General features: G+C 38.0%; 1 protein-coding gene across 4 annotated transcripts; it reads left to right on the forward strand.

Moving 5' to 3' along the window:
• Positions 1-475: 475 nt before the first annotated feature.
• Positions 476-25,012, forward strand: wt1a (WT1 transcription factor a). Of its 4 annotated transcripts, none has more exons than XM_040132693.1 (9): positions 476-1,462; positions 5,729-5,851; positions 6,894-6,996; positions 12,531-12,614; positions 17,785-17,884; positions 20,655-20,799; positions 21,782-21,871; positions 22,334-22,426; positions 22,764-25,012. In XM_040132693.1, the coding sequence occupies exons 1-9, from the start codon at positions 991-993 to the stop codon at positions 22,883-22,885; spliced, it is 1,332 nt and encodes a 443-aa protein (XP_039988627.1). In that variant the 5' UTR covers positions 476-990; the 3' UTR covers positions 22,886-25,012. The 4 variants fall into 4 exon arrangements, with proteins under 4 accessions (XP_039988627.1, XP_039988628.1, XP_039988630.1 ...); XM_040132694.1 differs by having other exon boundaries at positions 22,334-22,417; XM_040132696.1 differs by lacking the exon at positions 12,531-12,614 and having other exon boundaries at positions 22,764-25,011.
• Positions 25,013-26,933: the final 1,921 nt, after the last annotated feature.

Consider the following 26,933-nt stretch of genomic DNA (forward strand, 5'->3'; position numbering starts at 1 on the left):
TTAAAAACGGAATCCTGCGCGAGGCCTGGCCTCTGCTGTTTTGCCCGAGTTAAGTTCTGGGTTTACATACAAGGCTGTACACAAACGTCTTAAAAATAGATAATGTGATGGTTTCTGACCAAAAATATTTTTAGGCATGCATTATATATAGATGTATCTGACTTTGAGAAATAAAAAAAAATACTGGCTGAAAAACAACTAGCATACCAGCCTCTCAGCAATAAAGTAATTTTATAACTCTTCAACCTTATGAAACAACTGAGTAATTCATAGGATATTTTTTTATCAACAAGATGAGAGAAAATTATATGTTGATCAGGTTTTTTTCATGTGTGTATGTACTTCAACATACAGTAAATGAATGAAGTCAGGGGGCTCCCATCCCTCATCACCTCCTAACTCCACCCCTTGCCCTCCAGATACACACATAGACACACACACCCATACAAAGGCTGAGAGCATTGAGGGAAAAGAGGGCTACTCCTCCTCACTCCTCCACTCCTCTCACTCCATTCACAGAGAAAGCTCTAAGCAGAAACCTCTCTCCTCCTTGAATGGTCTCCATCCCTTAGAGCCAAACATTCTTTTACTGCTGTTGTGGACAAAAACTGAAGATCACATCTGATCATTGTGTTTAATTTTTTTCTTATTTCTTTGCATTGTGATACTGCTGAGAAAAATTGACCGCTGTGATTTTTCTGCGTTGCCATGAACTTCTTTCGGACTTAAGGAGTTTGTAGAGCAGCTGTGTATCAAGTAAACAACTGAAGCGCAACAGCTGAAGCCAAGAAGACTCGTCAGAGAGAAGAAGCACTACTTACAGTGAGAGAAAATCTTTCTAGACTCTCAAGGATTAAGAGGGTGGTGTGTGTTTTGGGCTTAGGTCAGACAGATACAAAGGCAGGGAGGCAGAAAGGTAGAAAGACACAGGGAGGCAGATCAAATTTAAAAATAGCCTACCTTTTTCCTCCTTTTCTCCCCTGGACCACAATGGGTTCAGACGTACGCGACCTGAACTCCCTGCTGCCCCCAGTCCCGGCGGGACCGAGCCCTGGCTGCCCGGCCCTACCTGTCAGCACAGCCCCTCAGTGGGCTCCTGTCCTGGACTTCCACACTGCTGCCTCCCCTTACTCCTCCCTGGCTGCCCCCCACACCTCCCTGGGGCCACACTCCTTCATCAAGCAGGAACCCAGCTGGGGGGCTACCGGTGACCCCCACCACCACGACACTGACCCCCACTGTGGCCTCAGCGCCTTCACTGTTCATTTCTCGGGCCAGTTTACAGGCACAGGGGCCTGCAGGTATGGGGCGGCATTCGGGGCACCCCCGCCTCCAACACCACCCGGCCAACCACCACCTGTGACTGCCCCACACCACCACCAGCCCCCCAGCAGGATGTTCAGCAACCCGCCATACCTGACCAACTGCATGGACACACAGCAGGCAGCCCGCAACCAGACAGGTAGGGCTGGAGGAGGAGGATGTGTGTGTGTTTGTGTGTGTGAGTGTGTGTGTTTTCTCTCTGGATGTCAGTAAGTTAGAGGTCAGTTGATCACAGAGTATCATAACCCATTTTAGAGTCACTCTTGCCCTCAGAAACTTTGATGAAATTCCAAGTTTTGTCATCTACGCTGTTTTTTACTTCATTTAGTTCTTTTCCACATCTTTCCTTTTCAGAAAGCTTCACTTTCTTTGTCAGATGTGTTGATAACAAGTTGACTTTTTCCATTTCCATTCCATTTCCAGGCAAATGAAATTAAATGTCGAAGCAGGACAACTCACTGCTTAATTTATTATGACTCTGTACAGTAGGTAAGATGATGTAGATTTGTGTTTTTCATCCTTTAATTTGCAGAACTTTACCCATTTACCTATCTGAAGTAAATCTGAAGCATGATAAAATCAGAGTTGGTCAGCAGAGTAGATTTTTTCAGTAATATTACAGCTCTATAAGCAATATGAAGCAATATTTAGTGTGGTTTAAACTGGCTTATGCATTGCCTTGACTGCCTGGCCTTAGTTTACTCTGATTTTGTGCTTTGTCACAGAGTATGTGACAAACAATTGAAAAGCATATACAGGTAACTGAGAATTCTGATTAAAAGCACTGAGAAAATTCGGTTCCAGTAAAGAAATGTGATCGGACTTTTAAACAAAAACTTTTTGTTTTTTAGCAGACTGTGTCCAAAAATCACTTACTATAGAATCCCTTTAGTTTAGTGGATGCCTGGAAAATTTTATCAGTTCTCACATGAGTTATTGGATGATGGCTGACAGGAGAAACCTGGATAGTAATTGTAAATCCTCCCTGGTCATTAGTCATAAGTTAACTGTTTACCAAGTACTGTATGGATGTGGCATCTCAAATGAGCTTATGCAAGTTACCAAAATTACAATACAGCTGTAAAAGTAAAGGAGTTCAAGTCTTTCTAATTTTAATTCTGGATATTGATGTATACATTTGAACATCTTTCATTCCTAAGAGTATTGTGTGATGTAGGAATTAATATTTAAGCCAAAGATACCAGTGGTTGTGGCGTAGTGCTTTTTGTTTAAATGGCCCATTTAAAAACACATCTCTGTGCAACTTCTTTTTCGATTAGTCATTTATTCATGTTCTTTTGTTGTTTCTTTAGGCTTGTGGTGTGGTTTTTGTTTTTAATATTGTTGTTTTAGGATTAAATATTTAAACCAGAGTTTTGCTTATATGCATTTCAAATATTTAATTATCATTATCATTATCCTGGAAGTACACACTCAGTTAAATCCTAATAATTCCAGGCTCAGGACCTTATAATCAAACTCCTCTTTTATAGTGAAGGAGAAAGTCTATTATATTAGAACAGGTCTAAGAGAACTATCGTTAATAAGGTTTGCCTGTATGAACACTTTACAATAGGATCCCAACAGCTGATTAAAAAAAAAGTGGGCTAAAGGAGCAATTGCCCAAACACTAATGTCAGACAAAATAACATAGAGCATCTAAAATTTGCATGTTTGTGAAGTTCCCAATATTTGATCATTGTTCTTTGTAATTATTTTGTACCGTGTTCAAAGAATGCATTTTATTCAAATATGTATAGGAATTTCTATTCCTGCGATATGTTAATACAAGGCATGACTGACATGATCTACGAAAGACAGGAAAATGCGTCAACATGATTAGATTTTTTTTTGCTTTCAATTTTAGTTAAAAGAAGAAAGTAATTTACGTTGAGATATTGCCGAGTTAATCCAAATTTTTCATTTTGGTTATTAGAGCGTAGTATTTGTTATACCTTTGAGTTTTCCATGTAGATATAATTATATATACACACAATAATTACATATATAATTACATATACATACAAATTTGTATATATATGTATGTGTGTTTGTTTGTGTGTGTATGCTTATAATGTTTTAAATGTTACCTCATTATAAACTTGCAATACAAGTGGCAGTTTGAGTTTGGATGACCCTCTTTTGTAGAATAAAATCAGACTAAATCTATCACATTAATTTCTGTACATCTCGTCTTAACTGAATTGAGTTGGATTGATTTCAATTGAACTGAAAGCACATTCTTCTTCTCTGCGATATCATGTTGTACAGTAAAGTCACTGGATTTCATTTCAGTAATTTTAAGGTTTTGCTAAAGAATATGTCGTACAGAATCACAGGAAACTTGAAAAGTTGAAATAAGGGTCAAGACTGGAATTCATACCTTGGATGTATTAATAACATGCTATCTAACACCTTAACCTGGTGGGGTTTTTTTTTTTTTGCCAATTCCATCTAATCCCTGGTCTTTTCCAGTCAGGATAATGAATCTATTGTTGTTTACTCAACAGATTAATTAGTAATAACATGCTTATCAAGCAAATAATTTAGGAATAACATTATAATGAAAGAGCTGAAGTGACCTCTAACCTGTATTATCTGCTCCCTGCTCTGGCTGGACGAGCACAGACAAACAAACTAACAGCAGGACTTGGGTCAAACAGTAGAGCTGAAAGCAGAGCAGGGTCACACAAGGACCCTCACATCACCGTGAACTCCATCCAGAGCGATTTCATTTTTCCTATACAAGCAGCACATTTATTCTGCTTTTTATTTCTAAAATATTTATTCTTTCAAATTTCACTGCAAGCTTGTTAACAGAGGCCAACTTCAGTTAAAACATTTTTCTGGAATAAAAAAAATTATGGATGCAAATTTCAGAGGAAACCAAATTTTAATTTATTTAAAATGTATTCTAACAGTTAAATAGCTTCTATAGGTCTAACAAGTATATCAGTAAACTGTTAGAGTAGCAAGGTGTGATAACCCACTAACATCAGTACAGCTTATGTTTAAAGATAATGCTTGAAATGGACAGAAAAACATAATCATTTAGTCTCTGAAGCAGCAAAGGCAACAAAAGTGTCATCAATACACTGTCAGGATGAAAAGTAAAATAAATATGATGGAATGCAAGTTATGAAAAACTTTTCCCCATATTGAAATGGTGACGTTGAAATTCTCCTAATTTCAACAGCGCTGAACGTTGTGAGACAGAAAAAAAAAATGCTTGGGGTATTTCCAGACTTCCAGCTTTTCCAGTTGAATATAAATTGACCACATCACTTTTCACCTCAGTGTTAGACTTCAAGGCAACAAAAGTGTCACCCTATAGACGACACACACACACACACATGCAGAGAGAGTGTAGAGTCAGACAGGGGTGAGTGGAAGATAAATTGAGAAGTTTAATGAGTTTTTTCTCTTCTCCCTCCCCACTCCTCTCACCAACCGAGTAAAGTCAGCGAAAGTGTTGCATTTGAATTAATGAAGCATGGATGTGAGAGTGAGAGACAGTGTGTGTGTGTGTGTGTCTGTGCAGGTTGGTGATTTATGAGAGTGTGTTGTGCCCTTTAGGTCAGAAGAAGTCATGAGTCAGGTCTGGGGTGTATGTGTGTGTGTATGCGTGTGTATTTGTGCATTTGAACATGTGTGTGTGCTGTGTGGGTACCGTCCGGTTACGTATTTATGACCTCTCTTTCATGTTGTTTAATAAAAGCACAGACTGATCTCAGTTCTTGCGTGTCCCTGGAGTCTCCTTTGCTTTACTTTTACATGTTCAAAGGGAAATATACCCTAAATGAAATAAAGGTATTCAGAAGTTGCATTACAGTGGCAAAGGGCCTACATAAATTTGATAAGTTTGTTCAAAATTAGATAGCCAACATTAGAAATAAACAGAAAATCATTGGAATAAAAATTAAGTTTTCAGGTGAATTAGACACCAGTTTGATAGACATTGAATCTTTTAAAAAATGTCTCTAAAACATTTGTCATTTGGAAGTTTAAGGTAGAAAATTCTGCAAAACAAATTTTCAACAAATAATTTTTAAACATTTCTTCTTATAAGCGGGAAAGCAGATTTAGGGCATGTCATCACATTAATTTAAAAAAAAAAACACAGGTGTTAATCTGTTTAGATGTAGACCAATTTTATCCATTTTGAATTATTTTGATGTTTGTATTCAGTGATAATTCCACCTTTCAATTAGGGGTAAAACGAAATAAAACACCAGTATCGTGTCATTGCAGCTGGTGATCTAAATAGAAAATTATGAAAGTAAGAATCAATTCCAGTGATAAGGAAATAATATATGATCTCTGATGGATTACATTTAAAAATGAACTTCCTTCACATTAACATGCTGTGGCTGTGTATTTACTGCATTTTATTTCTGTGTTGCAGGTTATAGCACGGTTGCATTTGATGGAGCTGGTAATTATGGTCACACTCCTACACACCACAGCTCACAGTTCTCCAACCACTCCTTCAAACATGAAGACGCTTTAACTCAGCAGAATACTATGGGTGAGTGTGTGTATGATTTGAGTATGACGGCAGTATATGGTTTCAGCCTTTGAATGTATTTGACACAGATGTACTCATATAAATGAAAGATTTTATGGATATCTGGGCTGATTTTTGTCCCTCCCCATTAAAACCAGTTGTGAGTCATTTAAGAGAAAATATTTTTCAGACACAATTCTTTGTCTCTGTGTCCTACAAAGGCAGTAATTGCAGAGGCAGTGAAGCTGAGAAAAAGGGGATTGACATTTCCAAGTTGGTCAGCAAACTGTGTAACAAATAGAAAGGCTGTAATAATTTTATTTTATGCCTTCTTAGGCTGATTATATTTCATTCAGAATATTTTGGGTATCTATTTTTATCTTTCCATTAGTCGCTTTAAAAAAAAAATTGTTTTTTTCAATAAGAGCAAAAGCAGGTCTTCATGTGTATTTAAAGCAACTGTGTGAGTGCACAGCTGCATCTGTATGGCAGCTCCTTGGCCCTCACCTAGGGAGTGTCTTGTCCCTTATTCTGACTTCTCCGCAGTGACCTCGCCTGTCGGAGGTATAAATCACCCACATCCTGACTCACAAACTCCCTCATCTCCTCCTCTTATCCCTTCTTTCATCCACCCACCTATCCTTTTAATCCCTCCCCTGCGCATGTTATTGGTAAATATTTAAATGTGTGTTTTATGAAGCCACTGTTGTAAATTTCTGCGACTCTTCAAAGATAACAGAGATTTGGCGCTGAGAGGGATTTTGGAATGTAGAGAAATGTCGAGGGAGCCATTCACTACACTGCTGGGGAAGCTCTGAGAGAGAAACATGAAGCAAAGGATCTTTATTTGTATAAGAAACCGGTGAAAAGTGGAGAAAATTAGGTCAGGGTAAGAGAGGGTAGAGTTTAAAAGAGATGAGATGTGGAGGAAGTTTACTCTAATCTCTGAGTGAGCACCTTTATTTTATAATTGTGTGTGTATTTGTGTGTGTGTGTGTGTGTGTGTGTGTGTGTGTGTGTGTGTGTGTGGGGGGGGGTGTATGCATGTGCCCCTGCCCTATAGCTGAGCAGCAGTATCCTGTACCTCCTCCTGTTTATGGATGCCACACACCTTCAGACAGCTGTACTGGCAGTCAGGCTCTGCTGCTGAGGAACCCTTACAACAGGTAACACACACACACATTTATAGCACACATGCTGTCCTCAAAATCTATTTTTATAATAAACAAACAGAAACAACTAAAGCTGGAAACATTTCAGAAACCACTGTCGATTGTTTCGTGTCAAACAGCAGTAATTCAGTGAAAGGTAGCAGGATGCAGTTTTGAACAGGATGCTCACCTTCAGGACAGGTCTGTCTGCCATGTGGCTTCCTTTCTGTTTTTGTTCGCCTTCCTCTTTTTTTGGTGGTTTCAGATGTATTCCGCTACCTCTGCCATGAGAAGTGCAGTTTTCTCCCTGAACTGGTTTTCTGATGTTGTTTATATGCTGATTAATAGCCTTCGAATGTAAACCACACGTAAAAAAGTCATGGTGCCACTGAAGGAAGTAAACTAACACTGGCAGGAAGTTCTAACAGAAACTGGGTTGATTTACTGATCGGAAAATATGAAAAAATATTTTTGGAACAAGTTATTCTGCTTGCCATTTACAGAACTACACAGGCTAATAATTATTATTTTATTATTTTTTTAATGTGGGAGGTTTTTTGTTTTGTTTTACTTATGTTGGGTTTTTTTTTCCATGAAAAAAAATGATATTTTCTTCTAGGACAGATCACAAGCCTTGTGAATACATGCCTTTTCAAAACTTATTGAGAGGAGGATAGGACAAAGATATTCTGGCTTTAAATCAGTATAAGTGTCTTTATTTCAGCAACATTTTGCAGTTTTACCCAATATTACCATACTATAGCTTCTAGGAAATGACAGGACTTTAATCTGTTTTGATCATTTACAGGGAGACCTATAGTACATCATCAAATCATTTATGATGTTAATGAATTCAGACTGTTACAGCTGTCAAATTAAAGATTTCCAAACATTTCTTGACTAATAAGGACTCAGGTTTTTCAAGTTATCAAAGGAATGTATTTTATTTATGTTTTAGAAACTTATTTTAATTAAACATGAAAAACAAAAGAAATGAGCAGAAAATAAAGTAAAAGCCCACAGTGTAAGCAGACTGCTTCTCATTTTGTTGAATCACATTAAACATTTTTTTCCAAAACAGTCTGTTATTTGCTCCAGTCGATAAATGACTGGAACACTACACCTCAGAAATATTTCCACTCAACAAACTACTGTCTGCTGAGAGAATAATATCCGAACACTGAATCTGAAGTCTTCCATAAAAAAATATATCAGAGCCTTATCATTCCAGAAAAAATCAGACCACCTGTGAACATTTTTTTAATGATTTAATACCGATTTCTACTCTTTCGGTATGTATTAATACTTCATATATGAAGTATCATATCAAATATGTACCCCTTTTGACAAACACACAGGTGCCTAAATTGTTATAGTGAGTCCAAACATGTCCTCATACTCCTGCCCCACCAAAACATTTCATCATGACCAGCTCGCCTCCAGCTATGGCCTGTTTTAACCTTTTATTCTCTCCTATCCTCCCAACCCTCCACACACACACCACAGCCAAAGGTTCCCAAGAAATAAAAAGTCAACATTTTGTCCATTTTATACTCATGGCCTTATTGAAATTCATATAAATCAAATTTGTAGGAAAGCAGGGACACATGCTAATCCATCTGCAAAATATTCATCTGTGATATTTTTTTTTTGGGTCAACAAGCTTGTTAATGTACACTTATGCGGAGGCATTGGCTGTTCTTCAACCAGCCAAAGACAGCTCATGTCACTTCACTTTTGGTTACTCCCCACTAGCTCCCTGTTGCTGCTGACAATAAGTTCAAGTCCCTAATGCTCGCCAACAGAGTAGCCATTAGCACAACACCCACCTACCTGACTTCCTCATTCAGGTGTTTGAGCCTTCTCATTTACTACAATCTGCAAATGAATGGCAACTAGTCCTACCGTCACTGCAAGGCAGGAAATCTCAGTCCAAACTTCTCCTGTGTGGTTCCCCTGTGGTGGAACTATTTACCAAACTCAATTTGGTCAGCTGAAATACCTTGTCTTCAAAAATCACTTGAAGACCTACCTGTTCAGAGAGTACTTACACAACTACCATGCCAGCTCTCTCTTTATCTATCTCTCGATCCATCTCTAGCTCATTATCCAAAAAAAATTGTACCTCATTTGTACGTCATTTTGGACAAAAGCATTTGTCAAAGGAATAAATGTAAACATGTTGGCCATAGTGCATACCACTCCATTCAGAACTTGACTTGGAGAAACTGCAAGACCTCCAACTCCATATCTACCACAACAGTTAACTACTACCTGTGCATGCCTTTCAAAAACATATTCATAAATCTTAAACAGGTTTTAATAAGCCTCCTTAATAGACTAGACATTTTAAGGGGGTACAGTTTCTCACTGTATGCTCTCCAAACTGTTTGCTTGCTTTTATGTTTCTAAATGAAACATTCTTCACATGCCATTGACAATTTGTTTTCCATCGATGGTGGGACTGAAGGAATCCTCTGTAAATACTATAGCAGGGATGGATACTGAAGTTTCAATGTTTGTGTGTGTGTTTGTGTGTGTGTGTGTGTGGTGTGTGTGTGTGTGTGTGTGTGTGTGTGTGTGTGTGTGTGTGGTGTGTGTGTGTGTGTGTGTGTGTGTGTGTGTGTGTGTGTGTGTGTGTGTGTGTGTGTGTGTGTCTGTGTGTGTGTGTGTGTGTGTGTGGGTGTGTCTGAGAGAGAGAGAGCGAGAGAGAGAGAGGGAGAGAAAGAGAGAGATGTGGGGTGGACATAGGCTGTCCTAAAAGTCTCAGACTGAGGGTCTTCTTTGTCATAAACATAACTGATATCTTCTCAGCACACACACACACACACACACACACACACACACAGAACATGCATACAAACACACACAGAGAGACATATACGGCTGGGAATGCTCATACAAGTTGACTCAGTTGTCTAATCTTGCAGCCTGGTACCAACAGGACTGTATTTACTCTACGGGCCGTCAGCTTAGCCTGCTGGAACAACATGAAATGAAAACATGCTGAGGTCTTATTATTAGAGAGAAGGAGAGAGAAAGCGAGAGAGAGAGAGAGAGAGAGAGAGAGAGAGACATTCTCTCTCTCCCTGGGTCTTATCATAGTAAGAAACAGTATGAGTTGCCTGAAAGTGCAAAGTGGAGCAACAGCTACATGATATTCGGAATTGTTGGGGGGTATCAATTATTGAACTTTAGACATATGTTTAATTTCCATTTTGAAATTGACTTTATGTAAATGTAAAATTCATATTAACCACAACAACTGTTGTTCCAGTTATAAGATATTAGAGGAAAACACCTTGCTAATAACAACATCATTTGAAGTACAGCTACAAGTAGACTGATTCGGTTTTCCAGGGGTGGACCACCCATCCAGTGTAATGTGCCTTCTCCCAGCTGGTCGACCTGCAGGCTGGTATAAAGACCAGTACCAATCAACTATTTGCATATTTGGTGGATGTCCAAGATCAGTTAGCTCATGCATATTCTGTGTAACTTTGACGCACAAGGTTTGGATCTAGTACTCGTACTTTGTCACGTGCCATTCCGCTCTACTGTCTTAAAATACATTGAATGACTTTAAACATTTTTCAAAGTCTTTCAACTTTTTGAAGGTAAAGGACTGGTTCATCAAAATCCCCAAAAACTCAAATGGGTTGGTTGTATTTATGTGGGCTTTGAGAAATCTGCCTGAGATATCTCCTTCCATCCCAATGCAATTGAGGTGAATGGAATACTGTGTTTTCCGTATCCCCACTATCCTAGACTGAAACATTTTTTATTGGAACTAATTTCTTGCACAGAAACAGTTCCATATGAAAACTGTTGACAGGATGTGAATTAACCAGAGTTATGGGGACATTTTTCTGGGAAGACGTGATGCTGTTGACTTTATTGATGTCATTTTTAACTGCTAGTTGCGTGGGATGGCAATTTCAGTCTTTCGGTAGATCGGTTTGTCCACCAGTACTCCAGACTGAATTATCTCAAAAACTACAGGAAGGATTGTCATAAGACCTCATTCACACATTCATGGTTCACAGACGATGTATCCTATTGACTTTGATGATCCCCTGAATTTTCCTCTAGTGCCACCATGAGGTTGGCATTTGGGGCTTTCAGTAAAATGTCTTAGCAAATATTGTATGGACTCGGATGAATTTTGGTGCAGACATTTACTGTATGGTCCCAAGAAGATGAATTGTAATAACTTTGGTGATACTCCATCAGGTCATCAGGTCAAAAATTGTATTTGTCCAATACTTTGACAAATAGAATGTCCAGTACAATACTTTATGACCAAACACCTGCAAAACTAATGATATTTCCATTGTACTTTGTGCTTAGTCCCAATTAGCAAATATTAGCAAGCTAACATGAAAAAGTATGGTGGTGAACATGTACATTGTACCTGCTAAAAATCCTCATGTTAGCATTGTCACTCTGAATATGTTAGCATGCTTAAATTAGCATTTAGCTCAAAGCAATGCTGTGTGTAAGTGCAGCCTCACAGAGGATGCTATGACCACCACTAGACAAAATTCCGTGAACTTCATTGTATTCAACTGGGGGAAGACATCTCAAAGCCTGATCACTCAAAACGGGATACTACTTTTTTTTTTCGTCCAGTTGCGTGACATGTTTTTCCTTGGATTTTCTCTTGACGTTTCTGTAATTGAACTCTTCTTGTTCGTTCACAGCAGCGAACACTCCTAATGCTTACTTCCCAGTTTCTATTTCACGTTTATTCCAAAGAAATCATGGTTTACTTCCCATGAACCAGAGGGTTTGCCATAAGAAAGACGATTTGGGGCAAAGAGCTTTCGATAAATGGATCTATGCTGAATTAGCAATATGTTCCATCAGTCAGCAATAGAGAAGAAAAGCAGACACTTATTTATTGGAAATGTCATGGATCAGTAATTTAAATCTTATGCTCCGCCTCCATTCCAACAATATTTCAGCAGAAATACCATTTGTGCTCTGCTGTCTTTGTGGCCCTGCTTCACTGTAAAATAATAGCTGCGTAATGAGCAGGGTACCAGGCACCACACCTCCCCTGTCCAGACTACTGCAAGCCTGCTGGTGGTGTGATAGAAGGGCTGTGGTGTCAGAGGGTGAGAGCTATAAATCCACTGTGTGTGTGTGTGTGTGTGTGTGTGTGCAAATGTTTTTGGCAGTGTATTTAATCACATAGCAGGTCTGAATAATGATTGTGAAGTCTGCTGTGTTTAATGAAAGATGGCTCTTATGAGAATTTAGCCTTCTTGGTGTCTTTCTGAGGGGCATTCTTTAACATTTGCTTCACGTTTGACTGTGTGTGTGTGTGTGTGTGTGTGTGTGTGTGTGTGTGTGTGTGTGTGTGTGTGTGTGTGTGTGTGTGTGTGTGTGTGTGTTGGCATTTTTCTTTAAAGTGCTTCTGTTGAGGACAAAAAAAGGCAACACAGCTACGCAAATGGATAATCATAGTCAACCCTGTCCTGGTAAATGACAGTCCACTGCACAGCTCATGAGCCTTTCTTCTATATTTTGTCTTTCCTCCACAGCGGAGAAAATTTATATCAAATGACCTCTCAGTTGGAGTGTGTGACATGGAACCCTGTCAATACACTGGCATCCACCATAAAGAGGTAGGAACTCATCCATCGCTCCCTTCAATCAGCAGCAGTCAGTCGAGTCGAGTAACATAAAGAGTAAGTCAGATACAAGAGAGTGAACATACTGATCATTTTGGACCACCAATGGCGGCTTCAGTGCCTAAAAAACAACTAAACACCCCTTTAAAATCTTGTTTTTGCTGACATCCAGCGATATAACCCTTCACCGTGCTGCAGTAATGTAGCAGTTTACGCCAGGGTGTGTCAGTACACTGGGATAACATTGTTTGTGTGGCTAAAGGTGCAAAAAAGCACACCTCTGAGCACACCTCTGACCACCCATCAGTAGTCATGGGTGTGGTCAGAGGTACTCGTTAAGGTACTACTTTTATTAGATTGGTCCAGTTACGAGCTGCTTCAACATATACCAAAACCATTTCTATTTGCAAGTAGCCTGTTCTTGTGGGAATGGTGAATCTTTAGCATACAGTATGTTTTCTGATTAAACTGGATGATTGATTTGTTTTAATAATTCCATGAAATATGTCTGACATGTTCAGCAGGCGGCTATCTGAATCCAAGCAAGTCTTTCATCAGATAGCAGATTTTTTTTCTATTCTTTAAGTCTAGTGGGCTTCATTAAAGATGAAAATTTAGAGTTTTTACAAAAATAAACTTGCCATTGTTTATTTATATATTCCAAAAGTCCAAATTATTAGTGATAAACAAGGGAAATTACTAGTTACACCCTAAATATAATGGTAATCACTCAAAGTAGACCTTGATTAAACATAATATATTAAGAATGATAATGAAGAATAAATATGATGAAATATCAACATAAATAATGACAGATAATATTCAACCGTAAAATAGAACTTTGATTATGTTATGAATCCACGGGCCACAGAATAAACAAAGTCCTTCCCAAAGTCCCTAGAGGTTGTAAAGTTCATTATGTCTCACAACATGAAAGGTCAAAGTCACCAAAAAATGTTAGATTTGTCCTCTGTGTACCAAGAATATCCAGCTTGTCATTGAACAATATGTTAATCATATTGGGGGACATGTTGAAATGACACTGGCACCTGACAAAAGGTCATAAGGATGCCAGTATTTTTTAAAATATCTTTCTTTGGACCAATATGCTGACATTTTGACAGAAAGATGGATGAATTACCAGGCAGACCAGCAACAATAAAATCTAAACTGTGTTTAACTTTGCATTACACAAATGTTTGTCTTCATACGTTGGATGATGCTAGAGTTAATTGCTTAATGTTAGCATATGTACTACAAAAACAGAGGGTACTGAGTAAGGTCTCAAATGGGCCAATTTGCAAAAAAAAAAAAAAGTTGTCTCGTCCTTTAATTAGTTGAAAAACTCTTGGTACCCTGTTCTTTGAAATTCAGTAATCAAATTAGGCAACATTAGGCATCTATTTTTCTGTCCATCTAATTTTCACTCTAAAATAGAACAGAAATTCTGTACAATAGAAATCAGTCCCCAACAATCACTAAAGTATGAGTGTCCACAGTGTTCACTGAGTTCGCTGAGTTAAAACCATTCAGCAGTATGTACTGTGCTGGGTGTCACCGTGACCTGCATAGCAGCATGCTGGTTAGCGTCTGTGTCGGCTCACAAATACTTTTTTGCTCCGAGCCAACAAGCATTCATGATAGTTAACAAATGAATGTGTGTGATTGTGTGTGTGTCTGATAGAAACGCATAAAAGGCTGGTAGCAAGAAGGAATGTCTATGTTTTATGGGGTTGTTGCTGTATTGTGAAGCAGTGTGTAGTATGCATGTGTGCAGTATGTGTGTGGTTGTATATATGTATCTACGATTGTGTTTCTTGGGATTTTTTATTGTATTTTAATGAGTGATAGGACAGAATATGTGATTTCTGGTTTTCTTTTTCATAAGAACTAAAGAGGTCTTCAGAGCAGGTTAATAGAAGTATATCATGGTCTTTCAATGGCTTTGCTCAGCTCTGACTTTGTTCGTATTTCTCTCTGATTAGCTCAGTCTGTCTCTCTCTGAACTCTGTCAGTGAGGGGGAGCAGGAGAAGGAAGGGGAGATGTGAGGGAGTAGTAAGGATGAGGACAAAGAGAAAGGAAAGCAACAGAAGGAGGATGGAGTCAGTAGCGATAAAGAGGAATGGGGCGAGGAGCAGGAGATGAGGAAAAGGAAGTGCAAGGGAGTTGAACCTAGAGAGGAAGAGCAGATAGGCCCATTCCAGATGTTCATGGTAAACAGTGAAGCTCACACCTGGCACAGAGGTGTTTCTGTGGACAGTAAAGCACCTTTATTATAATACCCGGATTTATAGTAGTACATTATTCCTAGCAATGCAGTTTGATCATATCAGAACAAATCAACAAGTACATCTGGTCTTGCATTTGGTCTTACATTTACAAGAATACCTTACATTCGGTCTTCCTTTGAGTGTTTTTTTTATTTGTTTGTTGTTTTTTTTTTTTTTTTTTGGCAGTTTTTAAAGTTACACAACAATTGTGAGTAATTCATTCAAGTCTGTAGTCTTCATGGAAAGTGTGCATAAATATAATAGTTTGACATTTTGGGAAATATGCTTATTTATTTTATGGCCGGCCTGATCCATATGGTAAATACTGTATCTAGTAAAGGCCAGTCGCTGGTTAGCTTAGCTTTGCATAAAGACTGGAAACAACCAGCCTGTCTCTGTCTGAAGGTAACAAAATCCGCTTACCAGCACCTAAATAGCTCACTAATTAATACATTTCACTTGTTTGAAAAGACAAGTGTAAAAACAAGTTGTGGTTTTACAAGGAGATTTTGTTACCTGTGGACACAGCAAGGCTAGCTTTTTCCCTGTTTCCAGTTTTTACGCTATACCTTTAACTCCATTCAACAGACAGCTTCCTGAGTGTGCTTCAGGAGGATGGAGTGTTGTGATGGTTTCAGCCCTCACCGAACACACCACACTGACTAAGAACTAGTTGTCATGTCTTACTATCTAATAATTAAGGCTAAAGCTCAGTGAAAGGGTCCCTGACTAAGGTGTCCCAACTTATACATTACCTGTACTAAAACCTGTACAAAAAATAAAATACAAATATCCTTTAAAAAATGAATGAATGAATGAATGAACATAAGTAAAGTAGCATACAGTATAATTTACAGTGTCTACTGCTAACATAGTCTTGATGTGTCTCTCTTCCTGTACTTGGGAAAATCGAGGCAGACGAAGAACACCTTATGACTGCCTCGCTGTATACTGTACATTCCCTCTGCAGCAGCAGAGGATGCAGACTCCCATCCTCCTCGTTTGGTTAGACAGACTGAAATATAACACATTTCATAGACAAGAGCTTTCTGTTTCTCTGTATGTTATCATAAGAAGATATGAGAGGCAACACTGGCAGATGTGTCACACAGAGCAGGTTTTGTTCTGCTCTTAAAGTCAGAGTGAAATACAAAAAGCTATTTGTATTAAACATTATACTATAAATCTACAGTTGTTAGTGATGAAATGATTTGTTTATTTATTCAATTATCTAATCAAAAGTACATTATTTTTATTAAAAATAATATGATACTTACTTAATATTTTAATATTTTTGATTAATACTTTTCAAGCATAAATTTCAAATATTCACTGGTTTTTACTGCTTTTCTCTGTTTAACATCACTGTAAATTGAATATCTTTGCATTTTGGACTGCCAGTCAGAAAATCAAGCACTTTAAAGATCTCACCTTGGGCTCAGGGAACTTATGATAGATGTTTTGCACATCTGTGTCACATAATAAGATCAATTTGATTAATCGCTAATGTAAATAATCATTAGTAGCACTTGTAAGTCACTTTGGATAAGAGCATCTGCCAAATAAGTAAATGTAATGTAATGATATTAGGCTTCAAATTCAGGAAACATATTGGATGCTAACTGATAAATACTTGCCTAATTAAGAGTTCATTGTTAAATGTTAACATTATACACATGACTAAAAGTTGTCTAATGGGAAAAGGTTTTGGTCTATCAGCAAATGTCAACAAAATGTTGATGTAATGACCAGCACAAATCTGTGAGGCTGTACTTGATGTTAAACGCTAACATCTCCATCTTAATTTAGCCTGCTAACATTTGCAAATTAGCACCAAAAACCAAGTACAGCTGGGGCTGATGGGAATGTCATTAGTTTTGCACTTACTAGATCTTATACCAAAATACTGAACATATTAAAATTTTTCCCTGATGATGGCAATAGATAAAAAGGTAAGGGATCACCGAAGTTAATACAATTCATCCTGAGGAAAATATAAATGTGTGCAACATTTAATGGCCAAAAGTTGTTGAGATATTAAGTCTTGTCCAAAGCGACTGACTAAATGACAGACATGCTGGTACCATGGCAACAAATATAACTTGAGAAAATACTGCATACTCCATAATAGAATTCTGTAGAGATGACGTCTGCAGTCATCCATATATTATATGGTTTTATGAAGTCTACCTACACGTGTCTCTGGTATCAGTTTAACTGTAAACACCGGTACGGTATTGTGCCCAAAGAGTCAAATTTTTTACACAAAACATACACATGCATAAACAGAGGAACCCAGGGTTCAGCTGGATAAATCGTGCTCTGAAAAAGAAAAAAACAAAAAAGCATACATCAACACGAGTTACATCTCTACAGCCAACTCTGAGTCTACAAAAGATTTGGTCTGCGTTTTGCATTACGGGCTGAATATGACAAGGTGAACATGAATGAGTAATGATACCTTCCTGACCCTGCTTTACCTGCACACAGTATGCTCCTGTCTAACAGCAAGTCATGTTCTATATATCTGTCACTGTTTGTTACACTGTTTGGATTTATAGCATTTAATCATGTTCTTGCATCTCGTCATCTTAAGTCTGTCTGCTTTACATTTATCATAATGTATGTGGCAGTATGGAGTTTTTGTGATTGTAAAATGATTAACTGGCACAGACAACATTCCAATTTTCATGTTTTCAAGCAAAATTCTTTTGATTGAATAGCCGTCTGCTTTCAGAGCCAATATGGCTTTGGGACAGCTGTTTAAAGTTGTAAAAATGTTGATATACAGTGTTGATTGTTTCATTTTCAAGTAAATTAACTGTTTGGTTTGCTGTAAGAATCTGAATAAATCAGTCATTATCATCATTCTTCTCTCTTTCTGTGTTGGCAGCCATGCAACAGGCTACGACAGTGACCCAAGCACCCCCATGGTGTACAGCTGCAGTACGCAGTACCGCATACACACACATGGAGTTTTCAGGGGCATACAGGTAGGACATATACTTGGCGTACTGAAAACCTAACATCAGTGTAACAAACACTGGAGGAAAAACACAACAACAGAGAAGAAAATAACATGACTGAAAAGGGATGAGGACTGAACAGGACTGAAAGGGATGAGTTGTGGAGAGGCTGATCTAATGAACAGGGTTTGTGAAGAGGAAATACTGATATGTAGCAGAGCAGAGATTTACAAACACACACACACATGAATGCCTACACTTGAACACGCACACACAAAAACGTAGCATACACACATACACACAGATTTTTAAAAGGCAGCCCTAAAGGCCAAGAGGGAATCTTTTTCCACATATCCATTAGCAGTGGAGAAACACACACGCACACTGGGTTACACTGGGTAAGATACAGTTTCCATACGAGGATCAGCATGTTAATAAATCATTAGATTTTAATTATTGTCTGTCAGCAGTGTCTAAAGGACAGGGAGCAGAGATTCTCCAGACCTGCTCCGAGTCCACAGCAGGATTTTTTGAGATCTTTCCTTCTTTCTTTTTCGGGCCAGTTTCATCATTCACCCTGCTCCTTGTCTTTCTTTGCCCCCTCCGCCCCCTCCGCCCCGCCCCTCCTCCCCCACACACCTACCCCACCATCCCGACCCCTTCAGACAAATTAATTGTACAAAACACACACACACACACACACACACACACACACACACACACACACACACACACACGCACACAGACGCACACATAGGAGGTCTGGCTCAGGGCAAAACAATAAACAAACTCTCACTTTTATGCGTTTTAAAATAAAATTTAAAGGGCTTCTAAAATGTGAGATAACAGACTGAGTAGAAAGGTGGTGTTTTGTTCCTTATTTTTTATTATAGGGATTACATTATTTCTCAGTCACTGCCAAAGGAAGTACAATTTAACAGCTGTGAAATATCATTCTTCATTAATATTAGATTATGACCAGCAAAAAATGATTACACATCTTTTTCGAAAACTGATCCTATGATCAATGTTTAAATAAAAGATTACTGAATGACAGCTAATGATATCAATCTGCTGTCAGGAGGTTTGCTGATCTCTAATTAAACTAACTAGCAATCCCTGCAGCAACTGATGTTACTTTTGATTACTGCAGACAGGCATGTTGGATTAGTTGTCAATTACTCAAATATGGAGCCCCAGAGTTTTCAATAATAATTTGATAAATAGGGAATTATGAAATAAATAATTACATTAAATTGTGTAACCTATATATATAATTGAACAAAAATAATGAAACAATTGTGAAAAAAATTTAAAAATATATATATACTCAACATAGTATTTTGAAATTTTATTTCATCATTCTTTAATAATTTTGTTTCATAGCAATATTAATTTCAACATGTAACTTTTTAAAGTGTTAAGTAAATAAGCACACTGCAAACCTAAACCCCACCTAAGCATACTGCCTACCTGGTTAGCTATCTAGCTAACTAGGCAGGATTGTGAGCTTGGAATCTAACTGAGCATCAAAGTAAAGAGCCAGTGTTAGCAGCAGCAGCTATCTAGTCAATTCAGAGTTTCCTCCATAGTGATTTGATTGTAAATGTTCCAAAGCAACATACACAACTCTGTGAAAAGCAAAACAAAAAAAAAATCTTTGTCTGTGGTTGGACTAGCCTTAAGCAGCTAGCTAAAACTGCTATGAGATAAGAAAATTGAAATATCATAGTTATATTGAGATTAAGTTGTTTCACAATTTATTGGTTCATTTATATGTTTCACACAATTTATTAATAACATAATTTCAAAAAAAAAATTGTAATTTATTCAATATTGAACACTTCATGGCTCCATACATGTATTGTGCATCACCTAACCTCAGATTCATCACAGAATGAGGTCACTCATTTTCCTCATTTTCAACTTACACTGATTCAATATAATGTTGGGTTTTAGTTCGAAGGTGTTCATAGATTACATGGGAACTGTAAGTGGTCATTCCTCCAGTATTTAACAACTGTAATGTTCTTATTAATAGCTGCTAACAGTACTAATTACAACAGGGCTGACCTCTACGTCTGTTTTGCCATTACTACTAAACACAGAGGAAATGAAGAGCAGATGGCTGTGGGAGGGGGGAGAAACAGGCGTGTGTCAATGGAGAAAGGGAGAAAGAAGAAAGAGGAAAGGGGTTGGCAGAATTTTTTTAGGTAGAATGGTATAAAGTGGAAACATCTGAAAAAGTGGACGGAGTGATGGCGGAAGCGTGAAGAAGGTCCTGAAATATCATGTACAGGGTTGACAAATAGAAAAATAGAAGAAATATAGATTGGCAAGTGGCATGAGAGGTCATGAAAAATAAGAAAAAATGAGAAACTAAAATACAGAGTTTGGATTTTTTTTTTTTTTTTGTAAAGCCATGTGTTATTTCCTGTTCTCTAGCAGTGTCTGCAGTGAGAAGTGGGGCTGTAATGGGGTGCCCTGGAAGGGGGTCTGTCTAACAGGCGTGACTAACAGCTCCCTTTGGGCTGCAGTCAGTCTGGGGTCATTTTACTGCTAATTCCCATCTAATGAATATATGACCATTTTATAATAATGATCCCCATGAGCCAGACACATCAAATGTACTTATTTACACACATGACAGATGTAATTGCCTGTTTTTGAAATTGCATTTTACTGGTTCATTTATTGATGTCAAGGGAGAGTTTTGTTAATTCTGCATTGAGTGGTTTAGCTTTAAATAAAAGTGTTAAGTGTGTGTGTGTGTGTGTGTGTGTGTGTGTGTGTGCAGGATGTGAGGCGGGTGCCAAGCATCGCTCCAACCATTGTGCGGTCAGAGACCAGCGAGAAGCGTCCATTCATGTGTGCCTACCCAGGGTGCAACAAACGCTACTTCAAACTGTCTCATTTGCAGATGCACAGCCGCAAACACACAGGTGAAACCAACAAAAACAGGGAAATGTGCAGTAATATCACACTTGTTATGTAACTACTGACAGCAGTATTTTTAGTGCCACATTTCCCAGAAGCTCTGTTACTGTCACCGACATGTTCTTATTTACTCAAACTTATTCTGTTGGCTTTAGGAGAACAAACTTGTTATGCCTCTGTACCGGGGTACCTACCTAAATATCTTGGTATATCTGAACATGATACATCAGGAACGCCTGAAGGGAATTCAATTACGTCTGGCACAAACGTCCACTTGGACCAAAGGATGAACTGATTAGAATTTGGTGGTCAAAAGTCAAGGTCACTGTGACCTCAAAAAACATAACTCAAGAATTCATATGCTAATTAAGATAAAATACACTTAATATATTTTATTAAATTCCTTCAAAGTCTTCACTACATATATTATATGAGTCTGGAAAGGCATGGATGTAAACTGCAACATGACTGGTCGGCGGAGGCATACAATCAAGAGGTGGTAATTCTAGTTAATTGATGTTTCCATTGGCCCCAATTTCCTATCATTCTGTTGCCAGAAGATACATTCTATTTTTTAAAATAAAGATAGCCTTTGGACTTCAAAGACAAATCTGCTGCTCTGGCCATTACAAGCAAACAACAGCACCCATTCATGGGTTTTTTTCCTTTTTTTTCATGTTTCAAAAAATAAACATGCAACTAACAGAGCCAATGTTGATATCTAGCTGCTTAATTCAGTGTTACTTCAGCAGTGTTGAGACTCTAAAGATGTTCCTCAGTGAAAAACACAAAACTGCAAAGAGCAAAGAGTCTTTCTCAATTGTCCATTACTAGTCATAATGACAACAGCAGTGTTATGATCTACAAAATTAAACAAGTAGACTTTCATACCTTATTTTCTTTTCGGCATGTGTGTGTTAATTGTGATATCTTAGGGGTAATTCAAATAAAAATTTATTTAACTTTTTCGTCCTTGTCTTTTTCTAGGGGAGAAACCCTATCAGTGTGAGTTCACAGACTGTGGCCGGCGGTTTTCCCGCTCAGACCAGCTCAAAAGACACCAGAGGAGGCACACAGGTTTGGTTATTTTCACTCAGTCTGCCTCTATGTCTTTGTTTTTTCAATTCCAGTTCCTTGTCTTTGCTCTCACTACTTGCCCTTCTCTGCTGTTTGCATGACAGCCATGTCATGGACTATGCAGTCCTTTGAAGGGCACAGTTTGCATTATGTGTAAAGTGGGGCACTATACTGAACTCCCCTCAGATGAAGTAACTACAGGCTGGCAAATCTTTGGAATGGCTTGAATGCCTGCAAGCCCCTGCTATACTGTATTTTTCTATCTCCCTCTGTGTGTGTGTGTGTGTGTGTGTGTGTGTGTGTGTGTGTGTGTGTGTGTGTGTGTGTGTGTGTGTGTGTGTGTGTGTGTGTGTGTGAGATGGTGAACATGTGTTTTCTGTATGTGTGTGTGAACTTGGGTTTTGTGTGTGTGTGTGTGTGTGTGTGTGTGCGTGTGTGCATGCATACTGTATATGTGTTTAGGAGTTAAACCCTTCCAATGCGAGACGTGTCAGAGAAAGTTCTCTCGGTCTGACCACCTTAAGACACACACCCGGACTCATACAGGTAAAACAAGTGCGTAAACTTTTATTTTTCCATTTCTTCTTCATTCATATGATGTTTACACACATGCAGTTGCAACGATTAAAAGTAAAATAGATTTGGTATTTGTCAACATGTTTATACTATTACTTGATTTGTATATTTATGGAGTACATAAATATTCTATATAAAGTTTACTTAATCTTCCCATTCAGCTTATGACCAGTATAACATTCTAATAATTGTTTTATTTTCATTTTCATTGTTTCAAATCCTACCCGTCCTAATTCACCCCTCCTGTCATTACTGTACCATCCTTCTCTACGTCTTCTTCAATCCATCCTCTGTCCATCACTCCCACCTCTCTCAGGTGAGAAGCCATTTAACTGCAGGTGGCCAAACTGTCAGAAGAAGTTTGCCCGGAGTGATGAATTGGTGCGACACCACAACATGCACCAGAGGAACCTCACCAAGCTCCAGCTTGCCATCTGAACCAGCCCATATCCCAGTTTTAAATGTAAACATCTGGGTTGCATCTGCTTATATTTTCTGGTGACCCCCTTTACACGTTCAAAACCAGCCTCTGTAAACTCCAGTGGAGTCCTAATGGGTCCCTAAAAATGTTAAGAGTAGGTGTATAACATTTAAATTTGAATAACTTAATACCACAGTCTACACTTGGATGCAAAATGTAAATCTAAATACAGTGTGTCTTGGAAACTGTGCTGTGACTTTCAGAATGTGGAATTTAAAGGATAAGGCTGGCAATATTCTGTATTTTTGTTGTTTCCAACAAATCCAATGAAATGACCAAACCCAACAATATGTGAAAAACACAGGCCCTCATTCAATTGAATAAGACCAGAATGTTGACGGAGCAGGGGGTCCAACAATAAAAAATCTAGGATTATCTGCATTAAGTTGAACCTGGCTCAGCTTCTGCTGCAGCACAACGTCATTTCGTAAAAATGCAGCGTTGCACAGTCAAATACATTGAAACTTTCCTGGTAGATAACTTTATATCTCTAGTGTTTACCTTGCAATTGTGGTAAAATGAGTTGTAAAATTATCATTAGTATATTATTGTAACTATCTATTAGCGCAGATGTGGCTGTAGTCAGAATTTATGCCACCATAGTGGTGTATGTGGGTTTTATTCAAAATAAAAGCCCATGTTCATTGTAATGAAGGAACATGTCACCCGGTGCAGCAGTGTGGCTCATTTACTATATGTGTTTTAATTGTTTTTGGTCAATGATGGCACAAAGGAATAAGGTCTGTCAGGTTCTGGCTCAACAAACAATACTTGTTAGTAAGATCAATTCCTTCTTGGTTTTGGTCTTTTCATAAGATTTATTGACAATGAATAAAATGCAGAACATCACCAGACCCATCAAGTAAATAAATCTTTCCACTAGTTTTGAATTTTTATTTCATAAAGTCAGTCAGAACCTGAGTTTTTCCTGGTTTTCCTAATAGAATTCCCAACTGAGAAAAGCATTGTCTAATGTTTTTCCTTTTCCTTTTTACTACTTTTTTCTGCTGGCATAAAATGCTGTGTTAGGCAGATGTAAATATAAAAAATTACACAAACCCCATTAGATCCTCATGTACTTTATAAGGGCCTCATGCCCTGCACTTCTGAACAGGTCCAGAGTGAAGGTTGGTATCTTTCCACGTCAGGTGCTGAAGAAACTGACAAAAATGCTGCCATCTTAACTATAACGTAATATCTCGTTCATCCCTAATTATTGTCTGTTTCCTTGCCACCAACCACCACCATGTGTACAGGGCAGTCAAAAGTCAGCCACATTCATGCTCCCTACACTTTAGCGCCTCCTCAGCTGTTGTAAATATCAACTATGTTGAACTACTTTGGGATGGCTTATTTATTATCTTTTCAAGGACAAATATTGCTTTTGCTAGATTGATTTAAAGGGAGAGACATGTCATTCAGTGTCTCTTGTGCTCATGTACAGCACAGCCCTCACCTTCTCTTCCTACAGTATAGTTTTCAAAGTTCAACGATACAAGATAGTGCTTGATTTAATTTGAAAAGATCAAATTAAGTAAACAATTTGCATCTGACACCCCATGCAGTGCTTGCAATGTAAGCTTTTGGTTTTTTGTCTGGTCAGCAGAAAACGTATTTTGCAAACACAAATATGCCTTTACGGTTGTATTTAAAAAGCTGAACTTTTTTGTTTTTGAGTAATGTGAAAATTGGATATTTTTTCTAGCAGTACTCAGCACTCTTGGAGATAAATTGTCTGAGTCTCTTGTCTCTATATTGTGTACATATTGCTGGACTTTGGCAGTGTTTTAGACACTGCAACCTCTAAAATATGTCTGCTGGGTCACACTGGCTCTGTGGCCGGGACATTATTGTCAAGATGTAAATAATACTTCTTCTCCACGGGAACTGAACTCTTTCCATGGGGGGAAACATGTAACTTAACTGATATATTTTAGACTTTCTTTGGATGGATCCAGGAACTGTTTATACTTTCTTTTTTCTTTCTGGGATGTGTATTAATATTTGAGTCATAAAACAGCAAATGTCAGTGAAACATTTTGTACTCAAAAGTGTGAGATTATTAAAAATGATGTTTTTTTTCTCTGTGTAAATGTATTGTGACTGTTTTCAATTAGTAACGTTTTGTCTCTGTGGCCTTTATTCATTTTTGCAGTTCTGTGTTGTTTTTATTATTAAGTCAACATTTTAATTATTTACGTTATACAGCTCACAAGCAGGTCACATAATACTTTCAGCCCTGGAATGCTGTGTGATATTAAAATATTAACACCTCTTCACACACAGAAAGTAATATCCATGAAATGCTTTCGGACTCATGAAATGTGTTTCCATCATCATGAGGATGCAATTGCTATGTGTGAAATTTGCAGTTTAAATTTCAGTTCCACTATCTTTTAAAGAATAGACATAAAAGTCTTGAAAGGAAACATATGCAAATATTAAGTCTATACATTAGCTGACCTTGACCAAGCTTCCATCCCATAATTCACAAGATGTTTTCTTTCTTCTTCAGTACAGTATATCCTGCTCTGTTTATGACTAAAAAAGCACTTCTTAATTTCAAAAACTTATTTAAACATTATTAGAGAGCAGGTTTGTGTGTGACAAGATAGAGGAACCAAGCTCTGAACCTTTAAATCCTACTGTGCACACTCTGATAGACACAAACAGTTGCACAATCAGCACACACTCACACACACACACACACACACACACACACACAGTACAGTACAGTACCATCCACTTTCCTCTCTTTATCTCTCACCAGATTCTTTGTTGCATTCCTTGGCACTCAGTTAAAAAAAGGAGCAGTAAAAGCAGATAAAAAAATGAATGTGTTTTTTTCAGCCTCTCTCAACTCTCTTTCAATCTCTCATGCTGCTTCTTTTTACATCTCTCATCCTTGTTGCCCACCATTAGCGTCTTTCTTAGGTCAAAATCCATTCTTTTATTTATTTGTATCAACTTTATGACCTTTCTGCTTCACAGTAATTAATGAAAATACTTTTTTACGGGGGAATAGCCTAATAAAGATAGCAGTAAACAATACTCACATACATGAAAACAACAATTCACAACTTTAAAATGTTCTCAACCAACAGCCACAACAGTATTCATGGTGAAAGAGAAAGGAGCAGAGCAGAAAACAGAGACAGAGACATATGGAGGCAGAGATGGATAAAGACAGATACAGCAATGTTTCTTTTGTGAACTTTTATCATAAGTTTAGCCAAAGTGTTAGTGTAAATCAGACAATGTGTCCGATTCCCTCGATGGAAATCCCCTGAAACTCCCCAGGGCTCTTGTGCTATATCTCAGCTGTCTGACAAGGCCTATATCTCTCATCTCTCTCTTTCTGTGCTCTGTGTGTGTGTGTGTCTGTGTTCATGCATGTGTTTTGGTCTTTCATCTCTGTCCAATCATCATGCCGCTAAAGGCCCTCTTACGCAAGATAGCTTGTCAGTGTAACTGTAGTTTTGTCCACTTTCAGTAGTCACATTAGACGCTGTATCTAAATGTTCTATTTAGAGCAGATAGAGAAAACATGGATTATGCCCCTTGCAAAATATTGTGAGAAATATCACATACAAGGACAACCTGAGGGCACAAAGGACAGTACAACATTTTGTACAGCTTAGCAAAGCAGAATAGTAAAGTAGTTACTTTAATCTACTTAGCCTGGTCTCAGTGACAGCTGCTATAGAACATTCTATCTATGTTGCCTGTTTGCTGATGAGAAATTCATAAAAATATTAAGGAATGAGTGAATGGAAGCTAGGCAAAACAAGGAGCAGTATTCAGCTAGTTTACCATCAAGCATTAAAGCCATGCTAATGACTGCATGTAGTGTAATGGGTTGCTTGTAGTAACAACTCTGCAGTATCAAACTCTTTTAGCTTGTTTTGGTACTACAACACATTCACTATTTTAGTTTAGTGTCATTGTTCTCATCAACCTCCAGCACCTCAAACCTTTCCAGCAGCAGCAGACAGCTGTTTTGCA

The sequence above is a fragment of the Xiphias gladius genome, chromosome 8 (assembly GCF_016859285.1).
Source record: "Xiphias gladius isolate SHS-SW01 ecotype Sanya breed wild chromosome 8, ASM1685928v1, whole genome shotgun sequence".
Taxonomy (NCBI): Eukaryota; Metazoa; Chordata; class Actinopteri; order Istiophoriformes; family Xiphiidae; genus Xiphias; species Xiphias gladius.